Source organism: Colossoma macropomum, unplaced genomic scaffold (assembly GCF_904425465.1).
Source record: "Colossoma macropomum unplaced genomic scaffold, Colossoma_macropomum, whole genome shotgun sequence".
Taxonomy (NCBI): Eukaryota; Metazoa; Chordata; class Actinopteri; order Characiformes; family Serrasalmidae; genus Colossoma; species Colossoma macropomum.
The window spans coordinates 36,102,163-36,127,156 of record NW_023494790.1 but is presented as its reverse complement, the minus strand read 5'-3'; the positions used below and the strand labels follow the sequence as shown (position 1 = coordinate 36,127,156).

Below are 24,994 nucleotides of genomic sequence, written 5' to 3'. Positions count from 1 at the left end.
GTGGCACAATCCTATATGGCCTGCAAAATTATGTTAATTTTCTATTAATATTGGCCCATTTCACCATGAGCTGCACTACAACTCCCAGCATGCACTGCAACATAATGTGTGCTCCCACCCCCTCCCCAACAACAATCTATGGGACAGCACCACAAAAACAAAACGATGCCATTTAATCTATTATTTAATCTAAACCAGTTTGTTTTTTATTTAAAATGATTTTTGAATTGTTCAAGTATTCAGTCTTTTTTTTGCCGTTGTAGTTTTGGCATATTTTGAACAAACAACGGCCAGTTGGGGTCGTGGCAAAATATTAAGTAAAAATGAACCAAAAACACAGCTGGCCCACAGATTTGTTGAGATTTTTTTATATAATACCCCTTTTAGTGGTTGAGTTTGACACCCCTGCTCTGGAACATTCTCCTGAGCTGTATTTATTCCAAGCCTGTAAAATGTTAATTGAGCCCCTAATGCCTTTAAAACTGGCGTAATGTGAATGATGTCTGTTCTGATTGGCTGCCCTGTGTTGTGCCTCATTCAAAAAGCAGTCCATGTTGCAACACTCATAACTTCAGTGGGGGGAGTGGGCGGGGCTAAACTGCTGAACATTTTTGTGACATCATAAATACAGTGAGATCAATACAAGTCAGTTTTATTTCAAATGAGTGAAGAACATTCAGTTCCATGATTTGGACCCTTCAGACTGACATAATAGTAGTTGCTGAATAATTCATACCAGGCAATTTGCAGTCACTGCAGTTTAAGGGTTTTAAAGCGTGTAGCACATACATCCTGCTCTCTTTCTCTCTTCTTCTGTCGCTCTTTCTTTCTCTCTTTCTCTCTCTCTTCTCTGAATGGTGATGCACATTTCTCTCCCTTCTACTGCACCACACCTAGATGTGTGTAAAAGAAGCTTTAAGAAGGAAAATTAATAAAGTTGTTCTCTATTAACGTTTGTATCTTCGTCCTTTGTTTCGTGGCCTCCTCACAGAGTTCTTGTGGCCCAGTTTAACGTTTGACTGGGCCACAAGAACTCTAGTGTGGAATTCCGAGGAATGATGATTATAAAAGCCTGACTGATATATCGGTTGCGTACGGAGCCCTGCTGGTGACATCCCATATAAATAAACATAATGCGTGGCCACGCCTTATTAACTTAGTAAGGCACGGGAACGAGATCCTAATGCATGGCCACGACTTAGCAAGGCATGGAAACAAGACATTTAAGTTGCCACAACTTAGTAAGGCGTAGGAACGAGATCCTAATGCGTGGCCACAACTTAGTAAGATGTGGGAACGAGATCCTAATGCGTGGCCACGACTTAGTAAGGCGTGGAAACAAGATAATTAAGTCGCCACGACTTAGTAAGGCATGGAAACGAGATCCTAATGCGTGGCCATGACTTAGTAAGACATGGGAACAAGATCCTAATGCATGGCCACGACTTAGTAAGACGTGGGATCGAGATAATTAAGTTGTGGCCACGACTTAGTAAGGTGTGGGAACAAGATCATGCCTCACTAAGTCGTGGCCACGCATTAGGATCTTATTCCCATGCCTTACTAAGTTGTGGTGACTTAATAATCTTGTTCCCATGCCTTACTAAGTTGTGGCCACGCATTAGGATCTCATTCCCATGCCTTACTAAGTCGTGGCCTCGACTTAATTATCTTGTTCCCACGCCTTACTAACTCGTGGTGGTGCGTTACTTTTATTTAAACAGGACGTCACAGAGCAGGGCTCTGTAGTTGCAGTTTCTAATTTTTTATTTGTTTTTTTATTTTTATTTCTATTTGGTCTGGGTGGCTCCGCCCCCAGGGCTGAAACAGGCCTCTAAAGTTGTGCATCATTCTATAGTCAATGTCACGCCTGTATTAGGAGCTCTGGGCCTTAGTAGTATTTCTCTATGGGGAAAAATGAACGGCGTCTTCAGTAACCTCCGCTATGGCACCCTGTAACCAAACATGTTTCAAACCAACCTGGTACATTTTGTCCTGGGTACATTTTTCCTGTGAGCTGACATCATAAGACTGGCAGCTCCCCCAAAATGCCCCACGCTAACCACCAAGCTTGGCCAAACGTAGTAGTTGCTTTGGCAGTGGTAGCCTGTAGTTTGAGCAGCTGATATTATATATTAATGAGGAAGTGTAGTTCTAGACTTACATATCAGGTTTGGAACATTGTAGTTTCCCACAGGGTCAGATAGCAATGATTTCTGAAAATGCCACTCATTTTTCCCATAGAGAAAACCTGCTGAGAGTCCCCATGGTGGCATGATGCTCACTACAGAACCACGCACAACTTCATACTGTGTTCTTCAGTGGTCAGGACCCCCATGGAGCCTCACAGAGCAGGTACTATTTGGGTGGTGGATCATTCTCAGCACTGCAGTGACACTGACGTGGTGGTGGTGTGTTAGTGTGTGTTGTGCTGGTCTGAGTGGATCAGACACAGCAGTGCTGCTGGAGTTTTTAAACACTGTGCCCACTCACTGTCCACTCTATTGGACACTCTACCTTGTCAGTCCACCTTGCAGATGTAAAGTCAGAGACGATAGCTCATCTGCTGCTGCACAGTTTGTGTTGGTCATCCTCTAGTCCTTCATCAGTGGTCACAGGACGCTGCCCACAGGATGCTGTTGGCTGGATATTTTTGGTTGGTGGACTATTCTCAGTCCAGCAGTGACACTGAGGTGTTTAAAAACTCCAGCAGCACTGCTGTGTCTGATCCACTCATACCAGCGCAACACACACTAACACACCACCACCACGTCAGTGTTACTGCAGTGCTGAGAAAGATCCAGCACCCAAACAGTACCTGCTCTGTGAGGGTCCATGGGGGTCCTGACCACTGAAGAACAGGGTAAAAGGGGGCTAACAAAGTATCAGAGAAACAGATGGACTACAGTCTGTAACTGTAGAACTACAAAGTGCACCTATATAGTAAGTGGAGCTGATAAAATGGACAATGAGTGTAGAAACAAGGAGGTGGTCATAATGTTATGCCTGATCAGTGTATATATATACATATATATATAAAGACACTGTTAGTTTCTGCTGTTTAATTTTAGAAGGTGTGACAATGCAGAGCTGATTATCTCTCTGGTTATATATTGTTGGCCCTGTTGTGGGGAGATTGATCCCAGGCGCTACCACAGCCATCTGTAATCAGATGTCCAGAAAAGCTTAACTGACCTCAGAGAAAATTGGGTTAAAAAAATGAAACATAAATCAGCCACAAAATTTCATACTCAGGCCTTCATATCTACTGTTGTTTTCTACTGTAGTAAAGAAACTGCTAACTCCAAACTGCTGTGTGAGACGAGGAGAAGAGAAGGAAATACTGTAGGCTGAAATTCATCACCAGTCTGTGATGACAGAAGGTCTAGACTTCAGAATCACAAATAAAAAGGCCTGCAGGGTGACACCAGAAGAACCTCAGCCTCAGCCTGCTGACCCTGGATCAGTTTCTCATTGCCGTGATGAAGACGGCTGAGCGAGGTAGAAAAATGTCAAAACTCGAGTCAAACACTCTGATGATGCTCATTTCTCTTAGCGCTCCTTTGGGATTTCTAATAGTAGGTTAGCACTAAGCTTATACTGGTGCACATGAACATTTTGTGGCCATTACAGTTCATACATGGACGTTGCATGTAATGTTGTATGATCATAATGTAAGTTTACTATAGGAACTATTTTACACTTACTTCTTCACTATGAATGGATTTTTTAAAAAATGCATTTTAGGCCACAATCATGTCTCAAAACTGTATTCAAACGATGTCTCAGATATCAGGCAGCCTGAAGGCCTAGAAGGCCCTGAGTACTCCTCCCTGGTGATCTCACACTTCTCTCTACAAAACCTATACATTAGTTTATAAGTTTATAAGCCTAAAAATATATATATGTTTATGTATTTATTTAAATATATAATATAAGTGTGTGTTGTTTTTTTTGAGAATTGTATTTAAGAACTGTTTTTTAAATCTTTTCTGTACTTCTGTACTGTTGTTGTTGTTGTTGTTGTTGTTGTGTGAAAAAGTTTTTGAATCCAGCTGCTGGTCCTAAATCAGTGTGAATGGCTGAAATGGAACTGGGAGAAAAAGTACATTTCTATCCTCACAAATACACTGAAGTAAAAGTAAAAGTATGGGAGAAGACTCAGAAAATTCCTGTCCAGTCATAACTGTACTGAAGTCCGTGGAATGGAGTCAGTGTAGCTCAAAGCGCTTCACACTTCAGACAATAAAGACACATTATAGGCAAAAGCACACACACACACACAGTGGGCTGGACTGTGGTCAGCAGGAGCGTGGGAGGAGGCTGGACAGTTTTGTGTGAATGGAGCTTATTCTTCCTCCTCTTCCCTCCGTCTCGTACTGAAAGCCTGGGATACAAACACGCTTGTGATCAGTGAGTGCGTGGAGTTTACTGCAGTTCATAGTCAGATCGGCCTTGTGTGTGTATTTATCTCTCTGTAGGGACCGAATAGCTCCAGAATATATATATATGTGTATATATATATATATATATATATATACATACATGCACATATTTATACACGTACATACATATATACACATTTAAAAAATATATACATACATACACACACACACACACACATGTATATATGTATATATATACATATATATATATATAATATATATATATACATATATATATATGTATATCCAGGGTGTCCCAAAAAAACTGACATCATTTCGTAGTCTAATAACAGCCAATTCTCCCTCAAATGATCTTAAATTTTAACAGAATTTAAACTAACCAAGTTTAATTCTTAATGTGTTTTTCCAGGTTGAAGAACGGCGTTCACTAGAAATGAAAAGGCATTTTGTGTGTTAGAATATGCTCAAACACAGTCAAACGACAAGAAGATTTAGTAAAAATGCACCAACTGGAAAGCAGATTTGGACATGGCACAAACAATTCAAAGAGGAAGGCTGTCTGTGCAGGACAAAGCGATCTGGACGACCACCAGTATCGGAAGATATTACATTTGTGAAGCTGTGAAATCGGTTATAAAATCTACATTTCTCTGAATTTCTTGTTTGAATTTTGATAAATAAATCTTGTATTGGTCAACATGAAGCCTATTTAATTTAGTTTGCCAGGACATGTAGTTACTCAGACATTCACATCTCAAATGATGTCAGTTTTTTTGGGACACCTTGTATATCCCATATGTATTATATAAGCTTTATATGCATTAAGAAGTGGTTAGAAATGCATATAATGCTTAAATAATACATAAGAGACAGATTCATACAGAGGACACTTCTGAACATAATTACTGCTGAATTTTACATAATGGGGGAAAAGACAACAGAAAATGTGGCCTGTGTGAATGTTGATGGGACATTTTTTATGTTTTTATGTTGTTATTGTTTTATGTTATTATTTTATGTTATGTTTTTTACCCTAAATTTTAAACTATTTTAAATAGAAATTGTGGAAGATGTACAGAAAATAGCACATTTAAACTTTATTTTCACTTATAAAATCAATAAGAAATGTACATTTATGTGTGTGTGTGGGGGGGTGGGTGCTTAAATCTATACACTATATATATGGGATATATTATTGTTACACGTCGTCGCTGTTGGACCCCCCCCCCAAATGACATATGATAACCCCATGTACTAGCAGGTGACTGTGTACTGTGTGCCTCAAACGTCGGACAAACATGTCAAAACTAGGCTTCTCCGGTGTCTGAAAACAATCTGTGCAGCTGCCCGTGAATAACTGACCGGTCCAGCTTTAATTTCCCACTCAATCAGTGCGATGCACAATCACAATGGAGCCCAGAACTGAATGACCCAAGGCAGCGGCTGGAGTCAAACCCCGCCTCCTGCTCTGTGATTGGCTAATACTCGACCGTCTCCTGTGGTATTGGCTGATACTCAGCCTCCTGCTCTATGATTGGCTAGCAATAGGCTCAAGTAGTCCGCCGAGAGGCCCTGAACTACAGCGTGAAAGAGCCACTAGCCAATCCCAGCACAGTGGGCGTGGCTTTCCCCGAGTACTAACGATGTGCCCCGCCCCTCCCCTCCCGTGCCCGCGAGCGCGCCTGAGGGAAGCGCGTTCCCGAGCTGCCAAAGTCGAGCTTACTCACAGTCCCTCACAGGAAGTTGTAGAGCTTGGAAACGGGGCGAGGAGGAAAAACACCGCTGGGATACCGTTTTAAAAGCGATTTTCACTGTGATTACCGGGCCGTGGGGTCGACGCGCCTCTCGGGGACTCGCTGAGGAGCTAAACGGGGGAGAGATTATGGACTAAAGCGGCGGAGGAGAGCAGCGATGGAGGCGGTGAGAAGTTTTCGGTTGGTGTGGCTGCTGCTGGTCGGGGCCGCGGCGAGAGCAGCGGGGAGAGAAGGTGGGTCAAACCGACACATTCCTCACCAAAATAGTCCACCAGCTTCGGGCTCCGGCTCCAAAACAGGCTCTCAGAGCACAACAGCACGGTTTTAGACCATAAGAAACAGCTTTGACTGACTTTCCGAGGACATTCCTGCCTCAATCTGAGTTCCAGAGGTTTTACTCAAGTGTGTCCGCAGCAAACTGGCTTTGCCACTTTCTGACTGACAGAAAAGGCACTGAAAGGTGACGGACAGACATCAGCAAACTCAGAAAACCTGCTCTGTCGAGCAGAACTCAACAATTAGGCTTCAGTCATGAGCTTAAATGGTGATTTTTGTGTTGGTATCTGCACTTTTAGAACAGAAAAAGTTCAGAAAATCCTCATTTGTGGAGAAAAATCAAGCATAAGGCTTCAGTCATGAACATAAATGTGAATAAATGGTGATTTGATGAAGATTTTTGTGCTTTTAGAATAGAAGAAGTTTTAAAAATCCTCACCTGTGGAGCAAAAAACTCAAGCTTTAGGCTTTTAATGTTGACATATATGTGAATAATTGGTGATTAGGTGTGGATATCTACACTTTTCAAATAGAAAAAGTTGGGAAAATCCTCATTTGTGGGGAAAAAACTCAAGCTTTAAGCTTTAGTCATTAACATGCATGTGAATAAATGGTTTTGATGAAGATATTTGTGCTTTTAGAATAGAAAAAGTTTTAAAAATCCTCACTTGTGGAGCAAAACTCAAGCTTTAGGCTTTTCACATTAGCATACATGTAAATAAAATGAATCCATGGCAATTTAGTGTGGATATCTGCACTTTTAGAATAGAAAAAGGTAAGAAACAGAACGAAACTCAAGCATTAGGCTTTAGTCATGAATGTGAATGAGGTCAAAATGGTGATTTAGCGGATGTCCACACTTTCTGAATAGAAAGAGCTGGGAGGGGAGAGAACTCGAAGGCCGTCAGTCATAATCAGCTACAAATCAGATTGTTTCATTTTGGTGCTTTTGGTTTTTGCATAATGCGACTCAGAGCTGGCGGCGTTCGCGCTGCACCTGCCGTCTCCAGCAAAACATACAGAACTGTGTGGACGCAGTTCAACACCACAAACATCTGCATAACACACCTCATCATCACCTTCCACTGATTCCTCTGTGCTCTCCAGTGTGGGCTGTTGTGAATCACACAGATGTAATGATCGGTAAGAGGTGAGCAGGCTGGAGCGCAAACAGTGGAAAGAGCGAAACTCGGCCTTGACTGACTTTTCCGAGAAACGTGGACTCAGTGAGGAAAATCAGATTAGCGTGAACGTTCCTTTCTCTGTTTAGGGTGTCAGTTTTAGTGCTTTCCTCCTCTTCTTTGGTCTGAAATGAAATGCAATGAAAAAATGAGCAGCTTCTTTTGTGTTAATTAAAGGAAACGTTTAATAACACAGTTATATCCAAATGTGGTCAAACAGCCAAGACTGAAATGTGCATGACGGACTGTTCTTTATAAAAATGAATGGTTTATTTTTGCCATTTTTATAGACCGCAGTGTCATAAAACATGTAAATAAGCCTGCCTTTGTGAATATTGTCTGCAGAACTATCATCATAAACTATGTTATCATTATAGAGCTTAACCCTGTTTGCATTTTCCCCGATGGTTGTGTAATTACTATATAATTACCAACTGTCCTTGCTTTTAATATTATTTAATAGTTTATAATGATAATTTATAACTGTATCCTGCACAGACAGCATGCAACACTATTAACATCCAGTGTTCTTCAAGTTTGTTTTGCCAAACTGGCATGTTGACTCTCTTCTACCGGACAAGCTCGTCCATTTTGCTCTCTACTGGAGCAGATCTCACATACCAGAGTGTCTTGGTTTCGTCTGCGTTTACCCCAGCGTTCTTCACCGGAGTGAACATCTATGTTGTCGTCTTTTCATGTGGCGCTCAAAGTATGTGCAATACTGCGCACCAGTCAGAGACCACCCTTACTTCCAGTTAAAACAGCCATTAATTACAAATTGCTCATTTTTCCTGGAGGTATTTCTGGGGAGATTAGATATAAGATAGTCCACTTGCATGAGAAAGAAGAAAGTCAAAGGAAAAAACAGGAGTTTCCAAAACTGGAGCTCAAAAACGGATTAAAAGCTACAGAGAAAATGTGGGCTCCTAACAACCACCTGGAAGACCTGGTCGACCCCAAAACTGCCCCCATCAGATAAACAGCACTTAAAGCTTTCATCTCTGAGAGAGAGGAGAAAATCAAGCTGCTTCAGATCTGAAAACATCCACAGGTGTTTCTGTCCATCCTTCCACTGTGAGAAGACGACTCAGCACTGTGGGTCTGAAAGGATGTGTAGCTGTTACTGAGAAAAGGAAACAGATAAAAAAAGAAATTTTGCACTGAAGCACTGAAACTGGATCTCTGAGATGTGGAGATTTTATGGACTGATGAGTTTAAATTTGTAATCGGGATTATTTGGATTGTGAGAAGTGGAAAATGCGTCCCCTGAAAAAGTGGTGGACACAATTAAAACTGACAAATTGGAAGTTATGTTTAGCCGTTGAGGCTTCTGCATCATTTTTGTTTTTCTGCTTTTTTTCCAGATGCTGAAAAATGAATAACTTGTACTTAATGGCCGTTTTGACTGCAAATGAAATAAATAAAAGTTCCTGACTGTTGCAAAATGCTGTATGGTTAATAGTTATAGTTCAGGAATCGGAACCATGCGGCTCTTTTACCGCTCTGTTGTGGCTCCACAGCAGAATTAGATTTGTAGGTAAAAATAAAATAATCCTCCTTTACAGTAAAATAAAGCTCTGCTGATCGTTCAACACAGTTTTAACAATAAATGGTCTTAAACTCTGGAGTTAATGTAGAACTGCTAATTCACCCTTCAACCCTGAAGATCAGCGCAGACTGCTGGTCACCATAGCAACACAGACAACAGTCTCACCTAGCTAGTAGCTAACGAAAACGCAAAAAATGGACTTATTTGCATTTATAATCACTCCAGCTGGTTTCCTGATACGTTTAATCTGCAACGAGAAACTGTCCAACACTACAAAGTTGCAACTCTGTAGTCAGTTTCTCATTCACCAGCTTCAATTTTCCCGTTCCACCTTCGGACAAAAAGCTGGCGAAAGAAAAGCGACTTCAGCCTTGTAAAAAGTTGAACGTTGAGAGACATTTTACAAGAAACTGTTCTACTTTTAAGGAAAAGTTTCCTGCTGGAGATGCGAGAAAAGCTGCTATAGCTGAGCTAAAGCTTAAAGCAGAGCAAAGTAAGTCTTGTTAACACATACTGAGACATATTTACAGCCAAGAAAGGACATAAAATGTTGTGGCTCCCAAGGTGGTCTGATTTTTGTTGAAAGGATATTTGGGTTGCCGACCCCTGGTATACATTTTTGAAGTGACCATATATTAGAACGACTGTACAAAAGGAATGATTAAAAGGTGAAGAGAACAGATGAACAATATTTTGCATTATATCAGCACTTATTTAAATGATTGAGATACTTGGCACAGTTTGAGGCCAGTGTGTGATGATTTAGGCATGCAGTTTGCACAATGCTAACTGGTGGCTATAAGTGTCCATTAACTGTTAGCCACATTAGCCTCATATTTCCTGTGTAGAACTTACTTCAGACACTAAGGCCCAATCCCATTTCTTTACCCCTACCCCTTGTTTTCGAGTGTCACCCTAAACCCCTTGGAACTGAGTTACAAGGCGTAGTGGTTGAAATCTTCCCTCTGAATGGGACCCTCAAATAAAAAGAGCATCACTTCATTAACAGCTACCAGCGCTGCTCTGTAGGCGACCCTGCCAGTCTGCAGTGACAGCAGAGGAGGGCAAAGTTCAGCTCCTCACTGCTGGGCTTTAGTTACATTTAGGGCATCATATGCCTTCAAAGAGGGGGGCAATTATTTATTATCACCCACCCCTAATTCTTCAGTGATATGAAGCTGAAGTCAGATATTCACCAGCTTCTTGTTCGAATTTTCCCGTTCCACCTTAAATGGAGCAGCAGTTACATTCTGTCGCTTCAGGCGTCAGAACTACTGGACTATTTAAGGTGGAACGGAAAAGTTAGCTAGCTAGCTACCGAGACATTAGCATACAGTTAGAGATTCTTTCTTTATGCTTATTATGAAGAAAACGACAAAAATACACTGAAACAACATTAAACTAAGATAATATGATGGTTATTGTAATTTTTAACAGAGTAAATTCTCACATTTGTGGGTTTCTTTGGTCTCTTGTTCAGCCGTCTTGCCGGTTTTTCTTTTTTTCTCATAACTCTCTGTTTGGAGTCTCTGAAAAACCTCTGTTTGGAGGTCATGCAGCCCTAACACTTCACCCTACCCCTCTATCTCAACAACAACTGGGCCACCCTAATCCTAGGCATGAACTCGCAAAACGGAGGGCTAAGGGCTCAGTGGTAGGGGCGAGGGGTGAAATGAGACTGGGCCTAAATATGTCCTGGCTGGTCGACTACAATTGGGTTAAGATTTGCTATTTGCTAAATAATTTCTTTAAAAACTCCTACAAATCCAAAATGAAACTTAAAGCACTTTAAGTTTTGTTTTGATTTGTGAGAGTTTCTGTACGGATCAGTTAACAGGCACTACCTGTTACGGCGAAACGCAAATCAAATTGAAGTGCGTCTCAGAAACGCTCACTCATAGCCGGCGTCACACGCCCTGCTGGTTCAGTGGAAGGTGTTTCAAAGGTCGTTAGTTTAAAGGCTGCGTCTGACTGTCAGGGTTTTGATTACTCGCTCACTGATTATGCTGGTGCTCTCGGTTGCCTGTGTGGTATTGAGTTAGGAAAGGAAGAAAAGGGCTAAAGCTTGGCTGCTCATTGTGCGGGCAAAGTATTTTCGGCATGCGGTCAACTGACCCGCGCTCAGCGTCCTTGAGAGGCTCGTCTGGTCAGCGCTGTGCTGAAGTGCGTGACGAGTTGTTGACGAGCGCTGACCAGTAAACAATGATTCAGGGCTTTGCATATGATGCCTTTAGGCCACTGCTCACCCTCTCTGAGTCCGGAACACTTTGCAGGTTCCACTGAGGGGCAGAAACGTAACGATACTAGATGTTTTCACATTATATATCAGGTACTGAACCGTCACTGGGGCAGAACCCTCAAGGGTCCATCTCAGTACCTTTAGTCAGGGAACATAACTGAACCATAATCCACTGAAATGATATGTTCTAAGCTGTACTGACTCCACACACCCCGTCTCGCCTCCAGGCTTTTATTTTACTGTTCTGTTTTAAAACATTCAGTTATGAAAAGATACAAATACGAACTTTTCACCTGGAAAAACTTATTTAAGGTTCACAATCAGACCTTAAAACCACTGTTGGAGCTTTGAGGGAACATTTACACTGTTTGTACCTTGATGAATGAAAAATGTACCTGTACAGAACCTTTACAGGGTCCAGTATGGCTATAAATGACATCATTCATCATTATCGTGATATATTACGTCACAATATGTCACAGTATGCTTTTCTGAGTATATCGTGAACATCGTCAGCACTTAAAACACTTCATAACTGCACGTTTGATTACGAAGAGTGGACATTTTGTCCAGTTTAATTGGGTGCAGTTAAATGTTGAATACGAATCATTAGATTCATAGTTTTTTGACAGTCAGATGTCAGAAAAAAGGAATATTATATAAAAAAAAAAGTGTATCGAGTTCTTGAAGTATCGTGATATAACATGTTTGGCATATCGCGCACCTCCAGTATCCACTGTGCAAAAGTTTTGGCGCCCCGGTCAAATGGCATGTTATTTGCTAAGAGAAAATAAGTTAACACCAAAATAAAGTCAAGCACCAGACGACCTTTTCTTTCAGTGTGATTTTTCCGTTTTCAGTCGTCCGTTTTAAATCGTCCTGCTGTGTTATTTTCCATTTTTCGTGCGTTTTGTTTTCTCTCACTTTCTTTTTGTTTGACTTTTATTTTTTACTCATGTTTTGTATGACTTGTTTCGTTGATTGTTATTGCACTGTTTTTGTAATATATAGTGGGTCTACTGGACCCCAGGAAGAATAGCAGCTATCTTAGCAGCTAAAGGGGATCCTAAAAATACACAAAAATCCTCTACTGCACCAGTTAGGGGTGGGCAATTAAAATATTGTATCGTTATCATGATACATTATGCCACAGCGTGCTTATCAGAGCATATTGTGGGGAACATCGGTACTTAAAGAACACAGACCGACTCCATGTTTCACCACAAGGAGGGCATAATTAGCCCTGTTTAATTGTACTTAGTGCAACAGAGCTTGTGAAACATTGAACAAAATCAGTGTTCATAGTTTTTCTTTTAAAATTTGGCGCTACTGGTTCTGTTTTTTTTTTTCAGTTCAACTTATCAAACCACAGAAAAACTAAATATTGTGATAAACATTGTGCATCGTGAAAATATCATCAGGTATTATGATGACTTTCCACCATATCGCCTCCCTTATCACCCTCAGAGATCTGGTTACCTGTAGATTGTGGTTCCAACCTGCATCTGAAATGCTGCTTCTTACCTGATGCTACTGCATCTGATTCAGCCAACAAAGAACTGAAGATAGTTCGTTATCTAGAGCGTGTGTATCATACTATGGTTGGAACTAGACTCTTAAGGAAGGTACACTCTTAAAAATGATGGTTCATATTTTTGAACACTCAAAGAACCCTTTCTATGATAAAAGGGTTCATTCCATCTTTAAATGGTTCTTCAGATTGATAGAACCTTTTTGAAAAGAGCTCTTCTGTTGTTACAGGCTAGGTATCGTGTCTAGAGCGTGTGTATAAGGTTGTGGTTGGAACTAGACTCTGAAGGAAGCTGCACTCTTAAAAATAAAGGTTCATTAAGGGTTCTTTAGTAAAGAAAATGGTTCTGTATAGGACCGTGAACACCTAAAGAACCCTTTGCATGATTAAAGGGTTCATTCCATCTTTAAATGGTTCTTCAGCTTGATAAACCTTTTGAAAAGAGTTCTATTTAGCACCAAAAAGGGGTCTTCTCTTGTTACAGGCTAGGTATCGTAACAGTAGAAGAACTCTTTCATGATGCAAAGAACCCTTTTAATCATGCAATGGTTCCATATAGAACAGTTTTCTTTGCTGTAGAACCTTTGAAGAACTATCTTTTTTAAGTGTGTATATAGAACCATGAACACAAAGAAATCTTTGCATAATTAAAGGGTTCTTTGCATTGTGAAAGGTTCTTCAGATTGATGGAGAATGTGCTGTAGATGGTTCTATATAGAACCTTTTTGAAAAGGGTTCTGTATAGCACCAAAAAGGGGCCCACTATTGTTACAAGACAAAGAACCTTTTTTTGGTACTGTACAGAACCCTTTTTGCTAAGAGTGTAGGTATCATACGCACTTAAAAAAGATGGTTCTTCAAGGGTTCTTTAGTAAATAAAATGGTTCTATATAGATACCATGAACACTCAAAGAACACTTTGCATGATTAAAGAGTTCATTGCACCATGAAAGTGTTCTTTACATTGTAGGTGGTTCTATAGAGAACCTTTTGAAACGGGTTCTATATAGCACCAAAAAGGGAGGGTTCTTCTTTTGTTACAAGCTATATGTCGTACAATAGAAGAACCCTTTTTGGTGCTGTATAGAACCCTTTTCAGTTTAGTTTCCATCAGTTTGAAGAACTGTTTCACCATGAAGAATGTTCTTTGAGTGTTCATGGTTCTATATAGAACCATTTTCTTTACTTAAGAACCCTTGAAGAACCATCATTTTTAAGCGTGAAGGAATCAGTGCATTAATGTGAATTAAATGTGTGTAAAAATCAATATATTGAGTGATAAACAGGTGAATGTATTGAATGATCCTAATTATAGATATTATATTTCATATATGATAGTAAATTCCATAAAGAACAGGTTCTACTAAATTGGTAACTCCAGTGTTGGCTTGTTCTTATAGGGTTAATGGAGCGTAACAAGTGCAAACAGAGTTCACGTGAATTCGTGTGATTGGTCAGACCTCTCGCTGGACGCTCCGCCGGACCGTCTCAGGATCGGTCAGCACGTAGTGGGAAATTTCTGGAATTCCTTGCCGTGCTCTGTCACCGAGTAATGCTGTTGTGTGCTCTGCACACAGACTGTGTCTAATCTGAGATCGCAGTGTGTTTTCAGCCAGTTGTGCCCAATAACAGTGCAGTAACAGCTCAGGACTGGACTGAACCAGAACCAGAGTTCCACAGTAAGCTTTTCCCAGTGAGCTCTGTCTCTGTTTACATGCAAAGATTTTCACTGATCCGATTGAATACATTCCGATTACAGATTAAGACTGAGGTGTTTATTCTCACTCAACAATCTGATGAAAATCTCTGTTTACATGCTCACTACAAGTAATCAGACCCAGAATGACGCGCATGTGTAGAACGGCTTAGTGTAGACGTTACCATGACAACCAGCATCACGTGAGTCCAGTCAGAGTGAGATGAGCAGCAGTGAGCAGTGCTTGTGTTTTAATAGCTTTAAAATGATGTCAGACTCAGGAAAACGTCCTTCACATGTCCTTATTAAAGAAGGCCGAGAGGAAGACGTCGTGTTCTGAGACACATAAGCTGGACGTCCGTCCCACCGCCGTCTTTTAAAGATCAGAGCATAAACTTCGTCTCCTCTGCAGACCAGTTTCTGCTCCGCCATGTTGAACGGTATAAACTTTCACTATGACGTTACGAACATGATCAGAACGGACTTAACCTTTCCGATAGGGAATGTAATCAGATACAGGCGTTTACACGGATATTATTCTTCTATTTAACGGATTATTTACAGGATTACTCACCTCGATCAATCATATAGAAACCGTATTCCGAATGGCCTCAATCGGACTAGACTGTTCTGATTGAGGTGTTTACATGGACGTATTCTATTCTGACTGAGCTATTAGTCGGATTATTAACGGATTATCAGGCTGCATGTAAACATGGCTGATAGGACCGTTGTTTTCCCTCTGCTGTCTAATCCAGCAGTCACATTAATTTTTATTTTATTTATTGTTTCTTTCATTCCATCTGTGTTGCCGTCTTTTATCTAATTAACCCAAAGTATGTCTTCAAACCAGGGATGTACACGGGTACTCGAGTGCTCGGATAACCGTTCAAAGTGCCTGTATATGAGAACTCAAATCCCACTTCAGGTACTCGTTCTGTTTCATCACGAACACTGAATGTACAGGGTGTCCCAAAAAAAGTGACATCATTTCGTAGTCTAATAACAGCCAGTTCTCCCTCAAATGATCTCAAATTTTAACAAAATGTGTAAAAACTAACCAAGTTTAATTTTTGATGGTTTTTCAGGTTGAAGAACGGCGTTCACTAGAAACGAAAAGGCGTTTAGTGTGTTAAAATAAGCTCGAACACAGTCAAACGAGAGTGCAGCGCGCATTTTCAAAAAGATTCAATAAAAATGAACCAACTGGAAAGCAGATTTGGACACGGCACAAACAATTCAAAGAGGAAGGCTGTCTGTGAAGGACAAAGGGGTCTGGCCGACCACCAGTATCGGAAGGTATTACATTCGTGAAGCTGTGAAATCGGTTATAAAATCTACATTTCTCTGAATTTCTTGTTTGAATTTTGATAAATAAATCTTGTATTGTTCAACATGAAGACTATTTAATTTCGTTTGCCAGGACATGTAGTTACTCAGACATTCACATCTCAAATGATGTCAGTTTTTTTGGGACACCCTGTATAATGACTTCCAGTTCAGTGAAACTCATATTTGTGAGTAAGTACGTTTATCACTCAGAGCGCCTGAATATGAGCGTGATACGCTGTTAAAGACGTGACTAAGAAAGCAGATGTGGCACAGCTGTTCTGCTAACTAGGCTAACTACTCTAGCTGATGTTAGTTAGATCCAGAAACAGTGGAAATATGTTTCTCTGACAAAATGTTGGCAGAGTGGAGTGAAGACCCCGTGTGAGATGATCGGTTTAGCTCCTCTGAAGTCACTTATGTAACGAATGACTTTCATCAGCTTTTGTAACCTCTTATTCTCCAGGGTATATTTTGGTTTGTCCATCTGAATTTACATGACCAAACCATAAGGCAAATTATTCAGTAACTGCATGAAATAAATGTAAATTTTTATTTTATTTATTTATTTATTATTTATTGTAAAAGCTCCCCTCAAATTAACAGAACACATGTTTTATGATCACACATATTGCTATATGCTTACAATTTCCTGCTGAAAGCCAAAAATCTTAGACGCTCTTTGTATTATTTTATAAAAATGATTTGTACAGAGCAGATCACTGAAGAAACGCCATCTGTTTATAGTTTATAGCCCAGATTTGTGGAAAAATGGGTCGACTTTCAGTAGAAAAAAAAAATTGTGACTCAGCTTCTTTTATTATAAGGGTTTAAAATTACATCACCCATCTATTTGACTGGAAAGAAGACAGTTACAGCTCTCATACGACCCCCACCTTTTCAATGTGGCTTATGAAATATGAAAGTTATGAAGAATATGACGAAGTGCGTTTTGGAACCACCGGTGGTATTTTCTCTGTTAAAAATGACGATAACCACTGTATTATCTAAGTTTAACATCGTTTCAGTGTATTTTGGTCCTTTTCTTCATAAAAAGCGTAAAAATCGGTAGTACTATGCTGATGTCTCGGTAGCTAGCTAGTTAAATTTCCCATTCCACCTTAAATGGTCAGAACTGCTGCTCCATTTAAGGTGGAACGAGAAAATTTGAACAGGAAGCTGGTGAATATCTGACTTCAGCTCCGTATCACTGAAGAATTAGGGGTGGGTGATAATAAATAATTGCCCCCCTCTTTGAAGGCATATGATGCCCTAAATGTAACTAAAGCCCAGCAGTGAGGAGCTGAACTTTACCCTCCTCTGCTGTCACTGCCGACTGGCAGGGTCGCCTACAGAGCAGCGCTAGTAGCTGTTAATGAAGTGATGCTCTTTTTATTTGAGGGTCCCATTTCAGAAGGAAGATTTCAACCACTACAACTTGTAACTCAGTTCCAAAGGGGCAAGGAGACACTCAAAAACAAGCGGTAGGGGTCAAAATAAGAAATGGGACTGGGCCCAAGTCTTGCAGATACTTGAATATCAGAATTAGTCAGAATGCACATCCCTACTTGAAACTAGCAGGACTTTCAGACTGACCTGCAAGCCTGTTTGCCGGACAGCCAATACTTACTAATGTCTTGATAGTCTCAAATGTGTTAGAACAGAATTTCATCATATAGTACAGTTGTTTTTGTTTGATTTAAAAAAGTGTCAGTGCTTCCGCATGAAGAGCTGTTTGGCAGCTGAAGGAGTTGTTTCATGTTGGCGAACTGAATCTTGAATGATTGATCTGACATTCTGAATAGAGCCGGACTGACTGCTGTTTGGGCACAAATCATTTCAAACAGCCCTGAGGCTGCGATCTTTACAGCACACCTCGAACAGCACGAAACACATTTTCCCTTAATTATAACTTCTCAGAGCAATCACATTAACCTCTTATTCTCCAGGGTATATTTTGGTTTGTCCATCTGAATTTACATGACCAATCGTAAGGCAAATTATTCAGTAACTGCATGAAATAAATGTACTTTTTTATTTTACTTATTTATTTATTTTTTTTTGTAAAAGCTCCCCTCCAATTAACAGAACACGTGTTTTATGATACACATATTGCTATATGCTTACAATTTACTGCTGAAAGCCAAAAATCTTAGACGCTCTTTGTATTATTTTATAAAAATAATGTTTACAGAGCAGATCACTGAAGAGACGCCATCTGTTTATAGTTTGTAGCCCAGATTTGTGGAAAAATGGGTCGACTTTCAGTAGAAAAAAAATTGTGACTCAGCTTCTTTTATTATAAGGTCTTAAAATTACATCACCCATCTATTTGACTGGAAAGAAGACAGTTACAGCTCTCATATGACCCCCACCTTTAGAATGTAGCTTATGAAATATGAAAGTTATGAAGAATATGACGAAGTGTGTTTTGGAACCACCGGTGGTCTCAAGGAGTTGAAGAGGTTAAACACTCTATTCAGCAGATTCACACCGTGTTCAAACCTGCAGCGACTTTTCGCCTCCTGTCGGCCAAATGCTGGTCACTCATCGCCTATGGGCGTGTCTGACCTGGAGCTGACTGTTAGTTGCCATGATTTCATGGATGCCAAACAAATACCATGACGGTATGCTGATAAAAAATCAATGTGACCCTAAATCAAACACCTTCCTGCCCGGTTCTTAGTTTTGATAGCCTGTTTAACCGCCAACATTGAATCAAGACTCTTCACCTGGTTAACAATGCTAGGCAGAGCGCTGCAGATGTGTAGTAGAGTTCGGCATTAACTGTTTCTGTGACACAGCTGCGCAGTGTAGCAGTAAAAACGGTCCCACTTTATATTAAGTGTCTCTAATAACTGTGTAGTTACACATGAATAACATGCAACAACACTGTACTGATGATTTAGCCAATGTTACAAATGGGTTACAGAGGTACAGCCTATGTAATTACACGTGTGTAACAACTTCAGTTTTTTGCCTCATGTAATTACACAATTACTGTTAAATAACTGTGTTGTAACAAGGTAACCTAATCCCGTCACATTGATTATACCATTGTGTAATTACACTGTAACTTTATAACAACACAGGAACTTTCCTGTAGTGTAGTGTTAGTTACACTTTATAATAAGTGGACAGTTCCTGTGTAGTTGTGTGTAATAATGTAGTTACTGTGTAATAATGTTGTGGTAATATAGACATTGCTTAGGGTTTAATGCAACACATTTATAAGGGGGCGTCTGCTGTTCTGTCACATTACAGAGTGGTTTAAAGCTGAAACTGGTTACAGTGTCGCAGCGCTAGAAACATAAGTGCTCGCTAAATGTTAGGAAAGCTGGCAGATTCAGTGTAAGTAATGTCTTAATGTAAGTTATTACATACTTCCTTTTACTGCTGAAAAAAACTGGTGTTCTGATTACAAATGTAATTACATTTATATTATTACTCTTGTGTAATAACATGAGAGAATAGGCTGTTACATCTATTAAGATACACTTGTGTAATTACATGAGGCAATCCATCTGTAACGGTGACTAAATCATTAGTAGTTACAGTGTTGTTGCGTATGTTGTTCACATGTAACTACACAGTTATTAGAGACACTTAATATAAAGTGGGACCATAAAAACAAACTTTAAACCAGGGGTCTTTAATTAAAATTCATAAGTCCAGTTAGAGGAAATATCCTCAAGCAAAGGTCCAGAACATCATAATGTCTAACTTGCATCATGATTCAGTGTCATACACTGTTTACTGAAGTAGCCTAGTAGGTATATCAACATCTTATACAGTCAACAACTGAATGTCCAATCAAATAAAGTACAGTTCAGTAACATTTCAACAACATTTATCGTCAGTTTTCTCTTTTTAGATCACGTCATGTGGAATAACCTCCCTCTGACTCACTTTCTTCTCTGACTGCTGTTTCCAGCCTCGTCCCTCCCCTGTCTGTGCGTCACTCACTCGAGTCTCAGTGCTCATCGTAATGCACAGATCTGATTGGCCGAGTAGCATCACGTGCGATATTTACAACTCATGCGATTGGTCTGCGAGTCTGCCGGGCCGCTAAAGCTACCGTAAAGGCTAGAAAAGCTCCGCCGATTAAAATAGGACCACCCTGTCGAAATGAAAGAATTCTCATAGTTTATCGGTTACAGGTCCAGGTCCGCATAGGACAGCGTCTGGGTCCAGACTCGGACCCCGGTCCGCCTTGTAGTGACCTCTGGGCTAAACCAACTTCTAAACCAAGACTGAACCTTGGAGGTGTGTCTGCAGATTTCTTTGAGAAACTGAAAGCAAGTTTGCTCAAATTCCGTTTCCTTGATTTTCTGTGTGATAATAAGTGAACACAGCCTCTGCGGAGAACCTACTTCTGCACATTTTACTGCGTGACTATGCATGATATGGAACATATTGGGAAGGAAATAAAACATAAAATGTGGCCTGTGCAAAAGTCCTGGCACATTTTATATGTTATGTTTATTATTTCCAACATGTTAAACTTAAGCAAAATATGAAGAAAGATACCATCCGTGTGTTCCCAAGGGTGTGCTAACTTATTTTCCTTTAGAAAATCATTAAAGCCTGTAATTCGCCCAGGTGTAATGTTTTTGCAGTGTCGTTCGTTTCTGAATACTTTTTGTCCTGCTACTGTAAATAAAGCCCAAACAGAATCAGTGTTCTAGACTGGCTGCGTGAGCCAGTCATGGCTCAGGTATGTATGTATTACTGCATTATTTATGGTCGGTCACGCTTTGTCTGCGTGTGCTCTTGTGTGCTTGAATGCATCGCTTGCAAACTCGGCGGCCGGTCCAGATCCTGTTCTTCCTGTCGGTTGAGCAATACTCGTTTGTTCAACGATTGTGTGTGTGTTTTTGTGTGTGTGCTGAACGTGGGGATTCAATTCAGGGCCAGTCCGAGACCTTTTAACACTCGGGCGCTTAAGCACGTAAGTGAGAAGAGGAGTAATTGCAAAAGTATTGGTTCTAGACAATCGTGAGGGAGGTCACATGAGAAGGTTGGACTGGTTGCTATAGATATGGACGATTATGGATCGTGTGCAGCACTGTGCAGAAATCAGAGAACACCCTTCGTTTATTTAGAACATAGAACCCTTTTATTTTTCACGTGATCATTCTGAGGAGGTTGGAGACAAGGAAAGTTCAAAAAGATGGTTCTTCAAGGGTTCTTTAGTTAAGAAGTAGTATGTAGAACACTGAACACTTGAAGAACCCTTTGCATGATTAAAGGGTTCTTTGCATCATGAAAGGGCTCTTCAGTTTGATGGAGAATGTGCTGTAGACGGTTCTATATATAGAACCATTTAAAAAAAAAAGGGTTCTATATAGCACCAAAAAGGTGCTAAAAGTTCTATTGTTATGATGTCAAGGTTGTTACAGTAGAAAAAGCCTTTTTTGGTGCATAGAGAACCCTTTCCTCAAAAGTTCCATATAGAACCATTACAGCACATTCTTCATCAAGCTGAAAAAACATTTCACGATGCAAAGAACCCTTTAATCAAGGTTCTTTAAATGTTCATGGTTCTATGTAGAACCTTTTTGAAGAGGGTTATATATAGCACCAAAAAAGGCTTGTTCTATTGTTACGATGTCAAGCTTGTAACAGTAGAAGAACCCTTTTCCAAAAGGTTCTATATAGAACCATTTACAGCACATTCTCCCTCAATCTGAAGAACGTTTTCACAATGCAAAGAACCCTCATCATGCAAAGGGCTGTTGTTCAAGGTTCTATGTAGAACCATTTTGAAGATGGTTCTATATAGCACCTAAAAGGTTCTTCTACTGTTACAATGTCAAGCTTGTTACAGTAGAAGAACCTTTTTTTGGTGCGACATAGAGCCCTTTTCAAAAAGGTTCTATACAGAACCATCTACAGCACATTCTCCGTCGATCTGAAGAACCCTTTCACGATGCAAATAACCATTTAATCATGCCAAGGGTTCTTGGAGTGTTCATGGTTCTATATAGAACCTTTTTGAAGAGCGTTCTATGTAGCATCAAAACGGGTTCTTCTATTGTTATGATGTCAAGCTTGTTACAACACACAATTCAGCCGTTGTGAGGCGTCATAGGAGGGGTATATCGTGGATTTTACGATGGCTTTGAATGCGGCTCAGCCAATCAGAGTTTAGGACCAGAACTAGAGCTGGGCGATACGGCCAAAAACGTTATCACGATAAACAAAATTCATATCGTTCGATATCGATACATATAGCGATAAATGTCTAATCATGATTTCTTTCACGTTTGAAGGCTGATTTTGCTCCTGGGTGGTTAATTGTGATCCGATCATGACAAACACTCGGCAAACAGTGGAACATTTCACTGATCTGTCTTGGGACAGTGGGAGAAAGTTTCTGAGCTGTTTTTATCAGCTGGGAAAGCACAGCTGCAATTTTTGTAATAGTCATGATTTAAGAAAGAAAACAGATTATTTTAGCGGTCTGGTGACGAGCGCTCGGCTACCCCGCTACAAACGCTAAACAAGTGGCCAACAACAGTGCTAAACTCTTTAGTTTCTCAACAACTTCAGCTCGGTTCGGGTAGGTCACTGCGGTCACTCCTACCACATCCATGTCAGAGCAGATCGCAGTATTCAGACACCAGCTAGACGGCTGGGTTTCTCTATGCTATCGCAGTAGTTTAAGGGGTGAACCGCAGTGTATCTGACGCTCGCTGTGTAAAAGCATTATCTGCAGTGTGAATCTCTCACACCAGACACAGAGTCCTCCTTTTAGGCATGTTTAAACTGAAAGTGGTGATTTTGTGTCTTGTTTGATCTACAGTATCATCAATTCACCGTGTTTTGCCGGAGCGCCGCTTCAAGTTAGCCAGCAGCTAAAAACAGCTAGCCTGGAAAGACAGCGCTCTCCTGCTCTCCGATGCCTCACAGCTTCTTCAGTTTACTTTCGAACATTAACCCACTTCTTTCTTTCACTTTCGTTGCTCGAGAATGCACTAATACTAAAATATGACGGTTTGGCGCTGTAACACGGCGCTGCAGACGTGATTTAACACCGCTAAAGGTGTTAGGAGGCACGGAAAGAGGTGAGTTCGCTGTAGGACAGTACAGTTACACCACTGACCTCGTCACTCACACTCGGTCACAGGAGAACAGATCGCCGGTCGCTCCACTCAGATAGGGAATGTATAACTCCGTGTTTCAGCCGTTGCTAAAGTATATTTGGCGACCCTTTTTTTACTCGTGGCCCCCTCCCTCTCTAATCAAGTCGAAAAACTCGGAAGTGCGCCCTCTCCTGGCGACAGCAGAGTAGTGTCGCTTTCCTTGCTGTAGAAAACGCCACCAGGGCTTTCGCTAAAATGTGGAAGTGTGAGAGTGGTGTATAATATCGAACATTTATCGAACCTGTCTTATCGCTCTATCGAGGAAAAGTTACATCGCGATACTTATCGTTATCGTTTTATCGCCCAGCCCTAACCAGAACTATCCGTTTTATAAACTGAATTGTTCTTCTTATATGTTTTCAGTCTTTTTTCCTCTAAAGCTGAAAAACGAATGACTTTAGCTGGAGATCAGATAAATGCAGGGGCGTCTCTGACACTGCTGTATCTGAGCTGAGTGAAAATCACTGCGTGCTGCTTTCTGTCTCTGCTGGTTGAACAGTTCTAGTGTTAATGGACGTTTTATGGACACTGGTGCACTGACCTGTTAAATTCCCAATTTATGGTCGGTCGATTGGTTGAAGCGAGGACATAAAGTGGTCCCCTTCGAAGCTGTGGACAACCGAAAGAAAAGCTTTGCTCAGCTGGTCACTGGTTGCCGGTAGGAGGTGAAAAATGTACTAAAACAATGACCAAATTTCTCTGTTATTGCTGGTCATGAACGCTGTCTGTCGCCAATTGGATGGGTCTGTTTTCTTTGGGGGCTGTTTTGCCCTTTGCTGTAGATGGTTCTATATAGAACCTTTTTTGAAAATGGTTCTGCATAGCACCCAAAAGAGTTCTTCTAATGTTTCGATGTCAAGCTTATAACAATAGAAGAACCCTTTTTGGTGCTATATAGAACCCTTTTTTGAAAAGGTTTTCTATAGAACCGTCTATAGCACATTTTCCATCAGTCTGGAGAACCTTTTCATGATGCAATGCTATGTAGAACCATTTTCTTCTAGTAAAGAACCCTTGAAGAACCATCTTTTTTAAATAGCGTACTTAAAACTAAATGTATTATTTTTAAATGATTTATGAGAAGTGAATTCATCAATGACTAACTATATGTTCATTTTGTTTAGTTGTGCTTTTAAGTGCTTTAATTGATGAACTTAAGCAGTTTTGAGTATATTATTTGTAGACATAACTTATTACACTTGGAATATGTTATACATGTACTATGGATATACTGAAACACTTCAGTGCTGCTTATTGAGTCATACTGCAATGAAATGCATCTTAAATTATAGTTCAGAATTACTAAACACACTTAAAATGCTTTTAACAAATAAAACATGTATCAGGACCCCTATGGACCCTCACAGAGCAGGTACTAATTGGGTGGTGGGTCATTCTCAGCACTGCAGTAACACTGGTGGTGGTGTGTTAGTGTGTGTTGTGCTGGTACGAGTGGATCAGACACAGATGTTTTTGGTTGGTGGACTATTCTCAGTCCAGCAGTGACACTGAGGTGTTTAAACACTCCAGCAGCACTGCTGTGTCTGATCCACTCAGACCAGCACAACACACACTAACACACCACCACCCTGTCAGTGTTACTGCAGTGCTGAGAATGATCCACCACCCAAATAGTACCTGCTCTGTGAGGGTCCATGGGGGTCCTGACCACTGAAGAACAGGGTAACAAAGTATCAGAGAAACAGATGGACTACAGTCTGTAACTGTAGAACTACAAAGTGCACCTATATAGTAAGTGGAGCTGATAAAATGGACAATGAGTGTAGAAACAAGGAGGTGGTCATAATGTTATGCCTGATTGGTGTATTTCTGTTTAAGTATGCTTAAGCATATTAAGAAACACACATATTATTATTATTATTAT

General features: G+C 40.4%; 1 protein-coding gene across 1 annotated transcript in view; it reads left to right on the top strand.

The window, feature by feature from the left end:
• Positions 1-6,092: 6,092 nt before the first annotated feature.
• Positions 6,093-24,994, top strand: part of erbb2 (erb-b2 receptor tyrosine kinase 2) — a 57,405-nt gene continuing 38,503 nt past the window's right edge. Inside the window, exon 1 of the mRNA XM_036573232.1 lies at positions 6,093-6,393. Within this exon, the coding sequence (XP_036429125.1) occupies positions 6,318-6,393 (76 nt within the window). The 5' untranslated portion in view covers positions 6,093-6,317. The remainder of the gene's footprint in view (positions 6,394-24,994) is intronic.